At 38.7% G+C, this 13,082-nt stretch overlaps 1 protein-coding gene across 9 annotated transcripts in view; it reads left to right on the forward strand.

Moving 5' to 3' along the window:
* cacna1c (calcium channel, voltage-dependent, L type, alpha 1C subunit) overlaps positions 1 to 13,082 on the forward strand; it is a 737,294-nt gene that overhangs the window by 375,148 nt on the left and 349,064 nt on the right. For all 9 annotated transcript variants that reach the window (XR_012100621.1, XM_073059289.1, XM_073059283.1 and 6 more), the window contains exon 6: positions 346 to 498. Coding sequence is in view for 8 of the 9 variants with exons in the window: in XM_073059289.1 (XP_072915390.1) it covers positions 346 to 498 (153 nt within the window). In the remaining variant the exon portion in view is untranslated. The remainder of the gene's footprint in view (positions 1 to 345; positions 499 to 13,082) is intronic.

Raw genomic sequence — 13,082 nt, forward strand, 5'->3', positions numbered from 1 at the left:
TTAACAGCACAATTATAAATATTAAGCTTCTTGAATTTTGAGTTTGGAATATTAAGTTTGGATAAGTCCAATATAGAATTGAGACAAATTATTGGTCTTCAGGAAGAATGCTCAGCCCAGATGCAGGATTGTGACCCACAGCATTGGCAGTTTCTTTCCCTCATAGATGCTGCACAACCCATTTAGCTCATCCCGCAGATTGATTGTTGCTCCAGATTCAAGCAATTCATGCATCTCCATTCTTACATAACTTACTCAGTTAATCCAATATCTAAGATAATTTCTGAAAAATAACCTTCTGGACTTCATCATTAATATTGTAAATTTTTTTTGTTTTTCTTTCAGGCCTCCAGGTGGTATTAAACTCAATCATCAAGGCTATGGTCCCGTTGTTACACATTGCTTTGTTGGTGCTGTTTGTAATTATCATCTATGCCATTATAGGATTAGAACTCTTCAAGGGTAAAATGCACAAAACCTGCTTTAAGAATGGAACAGGTAAGAAATCTGACTATTATACAATGTGTACTATTTAAACTATTTGCATATCCTGCAGCAAATTACTATTTTGTATTTCTTTGGAAATAATGATCATTTCCATTTATCATTGGCGTTGGAGAGAGTGGATATACTAGTTGTTATCCAAAATTCTATAGCATCTTTGGAACGTAGCAAGTGTTCTTCCATTACTACCTACCAACCTGTGATTATTAACTTACCAACCTGGAGACTTTTTTGGGATGTGGGAAGAAACTGGTGCACCATGGGGAAACCCACACAGTGACATGGTAGAGAACACCAGAAAGCAGGATCCCATCTGGGGACTGCAGCTTGAGTCAGTAGCTCTATAAACTACTATTGTGCTGCCCTAGAGGATTGAGAGAGTTGTGTTTTGAAAGCACTTGTCACCTTCCTCTTTCTCTTCATTTACCAACAAGGTATTTATCTGGTTTATGACACTTGTCTCTGAGCCTTTATGTGAGACCATGTGTGACTTTACGGTTCCCACCCACCCCTTTGGATGCTGGTATTTTTCTATCTTTGCATTGCAAACTTCTCTTTGGGCAGTGAATGATTCCCACCAAAGCCTGATATGCAGTGAGGATACATTCCAGCTCAAGGAACTGCATTAGATTTAAGGCAGATCTGAAGCAGAAATCCTAACCCATTATAGTTTTCCCCTGTAATCTGCTCCTTCCAACATGCCTGCCCTAGCAGAAAGTTTCATCTGTTATGGAGTGTGACGATCAGGTTTTGTTTTCTCTCATCATTCAAAAGCACATTTTTATAAATCATAAGTTTACCAGTGCTTTCCTATTGTTGTCTTTTTACTTGTTCAATAAATGTTAGGACCAAGGGTTTGGAATTAATTTCAGTTGGCTCAAATTAATTAATTTCAGTAGCTATCTGCTGAAGGAGCTAAATCTCAAATGAGGATGGACCTCTCAAATGAGGATGGACCCCTCAAAAGGCATGACAAAGCAGTGAAACACTAAAACTACTATTCATGACCTGCTGATTTAAGAAATTTAAAAAGACCATTATATATATTGAGTGTATATTTGTTGCATTTGCTGCAGTAGCCCATCTACTTTGTTTGACATGTTGTGCATTCAGAGATGCTATTCAGCACACCACTGTTGTAACACATGGTTATTTGTGCTACTGTCGCCTTCCTGTAAGTTTGAACCAGTCTGGCTATTCTCCCTTACCTCTCTCATCAACAAGGCTGCTATGCATGAACATCCCAGAAGATCAGCAGTTTCTGAGATACTCAAACCACCCCACCTGGCACCAGCAATTATTCAACAGTCAAAGTCACTTAGATCACATTTCTTCTGCATTCTGGTATTTGCTTTGAACAACAACCGAGCCTTTAATCATACCTGAAAGCGTTTATGCATTGAGTTGCTGCAACATGATTGGCTGTTTAGATATTTGCATTAACGAGCAGGTGTACCTAATAAAGTGGCTACTGAGTGTACAGTATAAGCCTGGCCTCAATTAGCACTCCTCAATCCCCTTGACTCTCTTCTTTGCACTCAACACCCAAGACCCAGATTGTACCAGAGGTCCCATTCCTTCCCGAGACAGATGACTCTCAACTTTTAGCCATTCAAATGCACTAACATTGACATCATCTACAAATCATTCACCAGTGCATACTTAGAAAGATTGTTGAGATCGACACCAGGGTGAGAGTTTGGATGTCTGGGCAAGTCAGTGTTGACAGTCCAGTGTTCAATGCCTTTACTGAATTATCACAAGACACTGAAAGCATGTCTGATGATTTGACCCTTGGAAACCTGTGGCATACCCCAGTCTTATAGAGTTTATTGCAGCATTGGTATGGGGAACTGCTTCTCAGATTTGGCACCAGGTTGGCTGGTGTGATATCAATTACATGTGATATTTAATTACATTGGTGATTGTAGGACTTCAGGTATTGAATCAAATTGGGAAAAAAAGCTTGTTTGCAGTAGTTTAATGTTATGTATACATTTGAGTTGTTTTTATTTTTGTTTTCAAAACCATTATTTTTAATTATTTACTATAATTTTATATGTGTTTACATTTTCTACCCAGCATTTCCCCCAAGTTTTCAAAGATGTTTAGAAGGTGATATCAGGATCCTGTTACCACGGAGATGCACACATGGGGTGCCAGTGCTTTGGATGAGCACAATTTATTATCTGAATCCAGCTAATAAATAAGAATAGGGTTGCAATAATTGCAGTGGTAGAGATGATGATTTTTTCAGAATGGACAACTGAACCCCCGGTTTCCTTGGCTGCGTAAGTCTAGGGAAAACACTCTCCGGTCCCGCCAAACTCATGAGATTGAGACGGTTCTCCCACCCAAACCCTGATTTGTGTGGCTGCTGTGTAATTTGCTACCGTGTTACAAATTAGTGCCACGAAATGACAGACAGTACACTGCATATGATTAAAGGAATTATATTAATGAATCTTAACTAAAGGGTTCGTAAAGAAAAACAAAAAGAAAAGGGCCCATTTTAATTAAACAGTCAAATGTGCACAAGTTGGAACCCATCTTGAACTTCTCTGTCACTCTGTTTTGGGCCCTTGGTCTGCGTGAAGGCACACACCACCTTCCGAACGTCGATCGCAATCCACCTCGAACAAATGGGTCTCCCACCGGGTCGTATCCTACAACCGGCTCTCCCCAGCATCTTCCCTCTTCATCACCCGCTGAACCAAAACCCCAAGGCCAATCTTAGTGTCCCTCGCCCGGAAAAACCTCCCCTCAGTTCCACCATCCTAAATGGATGGCACACATTCCTCATCATCCCTTATCTCCAACAATAACCTAAACAGGCTGAAAGCTGAGAAGACTGTTCTTACAGAACCACTAAATTAAATACATACAGCATAACATTAAAGATATGAACCAGGGTATTACGCAACTAACAAGATCTAGCCCAGAGCTTTAAAAATTGGTTTATTACAAAGCTGATAAGGGTGTCTAATACAATGGATATTAAGATGCAAATAAACTAACCTTGATGTACTTATCGCATTTACTCTTAGCTACTGATTGATAATTTCAGTGACTGATTGGCAGATGGCTTACATGCATCATAATTGGCCTTACAATTTGTGGCTGTTCAACAGTAGGTGTAGGAGGCAAACCTTTAATGCTTGGAAACTGTAAAGAAGTATAACACATAGGGAATCATTTTATAAACCTATTACTGCAAACCAGTGGGCAGCAAAAGGCTGTGTGAGAAGCTTGCAGTATGGAAAAGTTAGAAATCCATTTGTTAAAGTTGTGAAGTGGCCCACTAATGTGTGAACATATTATGCTCTTTTATATTTGCACAGTATAATTATGTCATTTATTAGGTATTAAATTTGTATATTTGATCAGAACTGTTTCCCTGAGCATTTGCTCATTGTGAAACCAGATAGCTTAAAAATTTATTTTGTCTTCTCTTTGCCCATTTGCAGCCACAGAAATTGAAGCAGCAAGCAAACAGCATAAATATACAGCATTTTTAGGATTAAATGGGGTATTACTGTTATAAAATTGCATTTGTTGGAAGCAATGGAATGGTGGAGTTCATTGAGACATGAAGTCTGACACAGGATTTATAGGCAGAGGATGATGTACCGGTATATCCGAATAGCATTGCTGTAGGAAGATAAACTTGTCATTTCAGTTGATGCCAGACCTTTCAGATTCCTAATCTGTAACTTTAATTCAGCTTCCCATTCCCATTCCAACATGTCAGTCCATGGCCTCCTCTACTGTCACGCTGAGGCCACACCAAGGTTGGAGTAGCGACACCATATATTCCGTCTGGGTAGCATCCAACCTGATGGCATGAACATTGGTTTCTCAAACTTCTGGTATTGCCCCCCCCCCCTTCACCATTCCCAATTCCCACTTCCCTTTCTCACCTTCTCCTTACCTGCCCATCACCTCCCTCTGGTGCTCCTCCCCGTTCTTTCTTCTGTGGTCTTCCACCCTCTCCTATCAGGTTCCCCCTTGCAGCCCTGTATCTCTTTCACCAATCAGTTTCCAAGCTCTTTACTTCTTACCTCCCCCCCCACTTAACAGTTTCACCTATCACCTTGTGTCCCCCCCCCCACCTTCCTGCTCTGAATCCTTATCTTTTTTTTTCTCCAGTCCTGATGAAGGGCCTTGGCACAAAACATCAAATGTTCTCCTTTCCATGGATGCTGCCTGGCATGCTGAGTTCCTCCAGCATTTTATGTGTGTTCCTAATCTGTAATGTCTGGCTATGCTTCTGTAAAATTCGTATGATAACTAGTTATAATTGAACAGACTAGTTACATCGGAGTCAGAATCAGGTTTATTATCACCGACAGGTTTCGTGAAATTTGTTAACTTAGAAGCATCAATTCAATGCAATACATAATATAAAAGAAAAAATAATATTACAGTATATGTATATTGAATAGATTAAAAATCATGCAAAAACAGCAATAATATGTATTTTAAAAGTGAGGTAGTGTTCACGGGTTTAATGGCCATTTGGGATCAGATAGCAAGGGAAGAAGCTTTTGCTGAATCGCTGAGTGTGTACCTTCAGGCTTCTGAACTTCCTACCGGGTGGTAACAGTGAGAAAAGGGCATGCCTTGGGTGCTGGGGGTCCTTAATTATGGACACTGCCTTTCTGAGACACTGCTCCTTGAAGATATCCTGGGTACTTTGTAGGCCAGTACCCAAGATGGAGCTGACTAAATTTACGACCCTCTGCAGCTGCAGCTACATGCTGAACATGCTGCTTGTTGGCCAGTCTTAACTGAAGATATCCCATTAGTAACACCATTCAGGGTTCCCAAAGTGACCAAAGTATCCGGTACTCTGTATGATATTCCATAATCGAGGTTTGGACTTGCAGGAGAACCAAGGTGAACAGAACAAAAAACCTACACGCGAGTTGGAGATGAAAAAAGATGAGGAATAATAGGACAATGAAGGTTTGCAGAACAAGCAAACTGAGAAAACTTCAACTGGGTTACCCAATGTCAAATCCCTTTATAATAGACACTGCTCTAACAATTATCCACAAACCATTAGCACAAAGTTTGATTGATTCTATCAAAGAATAGCTACTTCATATAATATTTTCCCATATGTTTGCATGTGTACTCTTGTGGAAATGCAAAGCATAACTTTTCCTTCTCCTGTGCCTCCAGTGTGCTGAAGCCTTTACCTGCAGCAGGGGTAGAAGTCCGTTACCACCTCTAGTTGCACAGTTCCTTTGATAATCATATGTACATTTTGGATTCCATGGGAATACCATCATTGACTGCTGAATTGTGGGGTAGACTATGTCATCAGGTTATAAATTAGGTCCTGATTTGTGAAAGAGGTTATGTGGATAGGAGGAAAGTGTTTTGAATAAAGCTCTTTTATGCTGTCATCCAACTATGGGTCAGCAATTAATTTACTCAGGAGGACTTGGATATTAATGCAGCAATGTAAAAATGAGGCTAAGCTATCTGTGTGAACTCATTTCATCACCTCATTTGGTACCATAGATTTTGCAATATTCCCCCCCCCCCCTTAATGCTCTATGCTGCACTGCTGAATAAAACTCCAAAATTATGACACCCAGTAATGGCATATGTTCACTCAATGGATAAGTGCAATGGCTTTTCCACTTTAAAAAAACTCCTGCACAGGCCTCCTGTCATTGTTGGACACGACGGACAATCACCCACAATGGATTTAGTGAGGTTAGCCATCAAGAAAAGCATGAAATTGCTCAAGGTAATTAGCTGTGATTCAAGAAGAAATGCAGATTTCGAAGAAGTACATTGAAGGTAAAAGATGTGTTTCTAAGACAAGTGAATATACTATGCAAGGTGATAAAATAAACTTATGGGTAGAAAGATACAGCAAAGCTCTTTTCAGCTGGTTTGGTTAGAGCAGTTAAACTACAAAGCAATCTGTATGCTTTTAAATGCAGTGCACTCAGTAACCTGGTATTTGTTTCTCATAGGCTCTTTCATTTGTTTTAAAATACCGCTCAATTAACTCTGTATGCATATTTCAGTAGTGTCTTTCCGATGTAGCTAGCCATTTCTGATCTTTTTTTAATTTATGATTGTTATCACCCATACTCATTGTTTACAAACCTGAATTCCTCCACCTTCTGCTTTTTTTTTAAACTTAACCATGTCTTCTATTCCAAAGAATTTGTGCTTCACTGATATTTTTACTCGACATGTTTCTCACTGCACCTTTTTAAAACTCTAAGGTCTTGCTGTGCTTCAACAGGTAGGTAGTCATTTCAGGTTTACTTAAAACTTCCTCATCACCACTGTTTGTAACTCTGAAACATATAAATTAATTGAAAGGAAAGTGAGAGCCAGGAACGTGGGTCTAACTTTGTCTTTACTTTTAAGAGAAGTGTGTATGTTTGATGTAGTGGTGTCATGGTGTATGCAATTCATGTATTTTTACATATAACCCATAATAAGTTATTTAAATGAACAAGAATACTTAATCAAACAATATATATTTACAATATTACTCAAATATTAAATACACAACATGTACCGTGTAGCCATTTTCAAAATCCATTGTCCAATTTGTTTTCTCCTTTTTCTAACTGTAAGTATATTTGACTTTTCAAAATGAGCTCAAAGATGCTGCAGTGAGATTTCTTCTATCCTGACTATGCATCAAACTGATATATAGTGCTCATAAGACCCCCCTATAAAGTTTTAAAAGTTAGGGTGTTAAAATGTCATTGACAAGTATGCTGAATTTCCAGGCTGCTTACATAATTTTAATTGGGTTTCCTGTCTGAACGGGTTTACTTTGGATTTGACATTAGGATTAACATAAATGCTTAACTTCTCATGAATAGTTAATGTCAAACATACAGTAATTATCAGTGTGATGTGATTAAAAGTTACTCTATTGCCTTTCCGGTTTGAACCAGGATAAAAACAAATACAATGTAGTTTGGACCAAGAATGAAATGTTCTTTTCATTGCATCATGGTGTAATGAAAGCCTTTGAGATATTTTACTATCTAAGTTCCATTTAAAATACTCTTCAAACTGTTTGTTCTCCAGTAATCAAAAACCTTGTGTGATGTATTGGATTGTGTGTATTTCCAAAGTTATTTAGTACACTGTTCAGGGAGATTGGTAAGTAACAATAAGCAATATGTCCAAATGTTGTCTTGACTATATGACCCTCAGCATTGTCTGTGTATTCAGTGAGCTTGTTTCCAAAATCAACATTTTATCATTGTTTACAAAATACATGATATGCAATCAACAAATGTCATTTATAATGGAAGGAAATCAATGAATCAAATTTTATGGATGGCTTAACTCGTTTCCTCTGTCTGAAATATATTTCAAAAAAATTTTTACTGCATACAATTGTCCCATAATTATTCTGGAAGCTGATTGGATTAGTCATTGTACATGCATTTTTCCTTATCCTAACAACCTGAGACAACATTAAAATTAACATTTAACATTAAATTAATATTTGTTAAGGTAAATTATTTGAGATTGGATTAAAATTATAAAGGACTTTTTTCTATATATAGTGGTTAAGCAATTTCTGAGCTCATCATACTTGCTTTAAACTTGTGACATTTTTAAAAGAAAATTATAATTTTTTTTTGTTTTCTGCATTTTGACCTACTTTACTAAAATTCTGATGTAAAACGTCTGTATAACAAAATCCTTTTAATCTCCTTTTGTATATTGAAGCAGACAGATTAAGGATTCTGATTTTTGGAATTTTATTTAGAAATACCAATGAATGTACCAACATGTAAGAGGGCATAAAATTCTCTATAAATTTGATTAAGCTGTTGTACACGTGGTATAAGTAATGATTAATATACGGTACATATTCCGGTATGTACAAGTTTGAAATTTTATGAAGTTAAATATCTTAATGCCCTTCAGCTTACAAAATGCAGTTAGATGGTGTTCAAGAGGTAAATATAAAATGTGGCCTTATTAACCCAAATTCTTAAAAAAAAATAGAGACCTGGTAAGTCATAGTCATAGCATGGAAACAGTCCCTTTGGTTTAACTTGTTGCTGCTAACCAAGTTGTCTTTAACCAGACCCATTTGCTTGCATTGGACCCATATCCCTCTGGTTTGTATCCCTGCACATGTCTAAATATTTTTTAAACATTATAATTGCATCTGCCTCAAGCACTCAGATCCCCACCTTTACATTTTTCCCCTCTCACGTTAAACCAATGTCAATAGACAATAGACAATAGGTGCAGAAGTAGACCATTCGGCCCTTCGAGCCTGCACCACCATTTCGAGATCATGGCTGATCATCTACTATCAATACCCGGTTCCTGCCTTGTCCCCATATCCCTTGATTCCCCTATCCATAAGATACCTATCTAGCTCCTTCTTGAAAGCATCCAGAGAATTGGCCTCCACTGCCTTCCGAGGCAGTGCATTCCAGACCCCCACAACTCTCTGGGAGAAGAAGTTTTTCCTTAATTCTGTCCTAAATGACCTACTCCTTATTCTCAAACCATGCCCTCTGGTACTGGACTCTCCCAGCATCTGGAACATATTTCCTGCCTCTATCTTGTCCAATCCCTTAATAATCTTATATGTTGCAATCAGATCCCCTCTCAAGCTCCTTAATTCCAGCGTGTACAAGCCCAGTCTCTCTAACCTCTCTGCGTAAGACAGTCCGGACATCCCAGGAATTAACCTTGTGAATCTACGCTGCACTTCCTCTACAGCCAGGATGTCCTTCCTTAACCCTGGAGACCAAAACTGTACACAATACTCCAGATGTGGTCTCACCAGAGCCCTGTACAAATGCAAGAGGATTTCCTTGCTCTTGTACTCAATTCCCTTTGTAATAAAGGCCAACATTCCATTAGCCTTCTTCACTGCCTGCTGCACTTGCTCATTCACCTTCAGTGACTGATGAACAAGGACTCCTAGATCTCTTTGTATTTCTCCCTTACCTAACTTTACACCGTTCAGATAATAATCTGCCTTCCTGTTCTTACTCCCAAAGTGGATAACCTCACACTTATTCACATTAAACGTCATCTGCCAAGTATCTACCCACTCACTCAGCCTATCCAAGTCACCCTGAATTCTCCTAACATCCTCATCACATGTCACACTGCCACCCAGCTTAGTATCATCAGCAAACTTGCTGATGTTATTCTCAATGCCTTCATCTAAATCGTTGATGTAAATCATAAACAGCTGTGGTCCCAATACCGAGCCCTGTGGCACCCCACTAGTCACCACCTGCCATTCCGAGAAACACCCATTCACCGCTACCCTTTGCTTTCTATCTGCCAACCAGTTTTCTATCCATGTCAATGTCTTCCCCCCAATGCCATGAGCTTTGATTTTACCCACCAATCTCCTATGTGGGACCTTATCAAATGCCTTCTGAAAATCGAGGTACACTACATCCACTGGATCTCCTTTAGTTTTACACTCACCTTCATGTGGGGTGAAAAATTCTCTGACCATTCACCTTATCTATGCCCCTCATAATTCTAAATATCTCACTAGGATCACACCCTCAGCCTCCTGAACTCCAGAGAAAACAGTCACAGCCTATTCAGACTCCCCTTATAAGCTGTCCATGCTTATAAATAAATTCTGCACCCTTTCCAACTTAATGACATCCTTCATACTGCTAGGTTGTACACAATACTCCTAGGTCAGGTTGTCAAAGTTCTTGTACAGATGTAACATGAGGTCCCAAATCATGTACTTTATACACTGACCAATGTAGGACAAATATTGCCAAATACCACTCTCACTGTTCTGTCCAACCCTTGATCATCCTCTTGCTCACCTCTTCAACAGATATTTATTTCCTTTCAATAAATTCTTTGGGTTTGTTTACTATTCTTTTGGGTGTTCTTAAACTGGTCACAAAACTGAAAACCTAGTTACGAAGGTAAATGGATGTCTGCAATTTCACTAAATGCAGACAAATCAAATGTGTGGCATTGTGATAGATAGTAATAATGACTTAGTAGCAATATTCCTTTTCTGAATGTAATCTGATAAGCAGAGCTATCTACATTTGCCTGTTAACTTCAGATTCCTTGATACTTTTTTCTTTCTTGATTTCTTTTTTATCAATCATTTTTGTCAGTGTGTGTGGCATAAAGCTTACGGAAGGTTCAAAAAAACTAGGTAATGATAGAGATCTAGAAGATTATAAGGCTAGCAAGAAGGAGATTAAGAGTGAAATTAGGAGATCCAGAAGAGGCCATGAGATGGTCTTGGCAGACTGGATTAAGGAAAACCCTAAGGCATTCTACAAGTATGTGAAGAGCAAGAGGATAAGATGTGAGTGAATAGGACCAATCGAGTGTGACAGTGCAAAAGTGTGTATAGAACCGGAGGAGATGACAGAGGTACTTAATGAATACTTTGCTTTGGTATTCACCTGAGAAAAGTATCTTGGCGATTGTAGGGATGACTTACAGCAGACTGAAAAGCTTGAGCATGTAGATAATAAGAAAGAGGATGTACTGGCTTTTGGAAAAGCATCAAGGCTACTGTGGGAGGCAAGGGAGGAGATTGTAGAGCCTCTGGCGATGATCTTTGCTTCATCAATGGGGACAGGAGAGGTTCTGGAGGAGTGGAGGGTTGCAGATGTTGCTCCTTTATTCAAGAAAGAGAGCAGAGATAGCCCGGGAAATTATAGACCAGTGAGTCTTACTTCAGTGGTTCGTAAGTTGATGGAGAAGATCCTGAGAGGCAGGATTTATGAATATTTGGAGAAGCACAATATGATTAGGAATAATCAGCATGGCTTTGTCAAAGGCAGGTCATGCCATACGAGCCTGATTGAATTTCTTGAGGATGTGACTAAACACATTGAAGGTAGAGCAGTAGATGTTGTGTATATGGATTTCAGCAAGGCATTTGATAAGATACCCCATGCAAGGCTTATTGAGATGGTAAGGAGGCATGGGATCCAAGGGGACATTGCTTTGTGGATCCAGAACTGGCTTGCCCACAGAAGCCAAAGAGTGGTTGTAGACAGGTCATATTCTGCATGGAGGACGATGACTAGTGGTGTGCCTCAGGAATCTGTTCTGGGTCCTCTACTCTCTGGATGAGGAAGTTGAGAGATGGGTTAGTAAATTTGCTGATGATACAAAGGTTGGGGCTGTTGTGAATAGTGTGGAGGGCTGTCAGAGGTTATAGTGGGACATTGATAGGATGAAAAACTGGACTGAGAAGTGGCAGATGGAGTTCAACCCAGATAAGTGTGAGTGGTTCATTTTGGTAAGTCAAGTATGATGGCAGAATATAGTATTAATGGTAAGACTCTTGGCAGTGTGGAGGATCAGAGGGATCATATTTATTACTAAACCTGAAACTGAAAAAATATATTAAATTTTTGAAGAGTCTCTACTGGTGCACAGTTATGTTTAAAATCATAGTTGAACCTCGATTTTTCCTCTATTTCGATGAACCAGCAATTTTGTGTAGAAGTTACTCTAATCAAAAGCGTAACCAAATAAAGAAGGACTTCCTTCTCTTTCCAGTTTTGGATTGGTGGAATTATGAACCCAAGGAAATTCTAAGTAACCAAGATTTCTGTCAAAGAGAATTTTGTTGCAATTTAAAGTAAATGGGTACAGAATAAAACTTAACATAACAATGACAAAGATTCTAGTGTGTACATTGGGATTAGTGTAGCATATTAAAAAAATGGCCAACTAATGTTGCAACCAAAATGGGTGCTGCACATAGATGTCTGAAAATGCGTTGCTCAATCCGCCCCTATCATGACCATGACCAGGCCCAGGGCACCAGCTATAGGCTATTCTTTTATTCTGAAGAGAAACCATTTCTCCGTCATTTCTCATTTAGAAAATTCATCCAGGCATTACCTTTTGTCAGTCATCCATGCAACCACCATGCTGAATGAGACTCGTATGTCATTCCTCATTCTTGAGAGACATTGCAGAGGAATTTGTTCCATGGTGTCTCCGGGAATGCCCGATGATAGGTGCATCTGACAAATGGTATTACCTAGGAGATTTGCAAGATAAGTAAAATGCATACATCTTTTGGACTGTGTTTACCCTGTGCCTCCCCCTTCCCCATCTCCCACAGAAAAAAACAGCTCCATCCCAAAGTAGTTTCTGACCCTCTCTCCACATTATTTGCTCATCAAGCCCTAGTGAATTTTCTGGCCTTGTTTTTATTTAAAAGGAAACTGAATCTGTTCTTAAATAGGCAAACGAAATTCAGTAAATAGTGAATCATTTCCCAAGTTCATGCCTGATTATAACATGAATTTAACTATTTAATATGCATATACTTTATACTTGCTGTAGTGTTTTACTTATTTATTTTTTCCATATTACATGTATTGCATTGTACTGCTGCTGCTAAGCTAACAAATTCCATGAAATATGCCAATGACATTAAATCTGATTCTGAATATGTATTACCTATTATCATTCAAGGTTATGTAAATTTTAGCTTTAAATACAATGAAGAATAAGTCAACAATAGTCATAACACAGGATGGCAATGGTTTGAGAAAAGCATAGTTCAAAAATGT

The sequence above is a fragment of the Hemitrygon akajei genome, chromosome 10 (genome assembly GCF_048418815.1).
Source record: "Hemitrygon akajei chromosome 10, sHemAka1.3, whole genome shotgun sequence".
Classification (NCBI taxonomy): Eukaryota; Metazoa; Chordata; class Chondrichthyes; order Myliobatiformes; family Dasyatidae; genus Hemitrygon; species Hemitrygon akajei.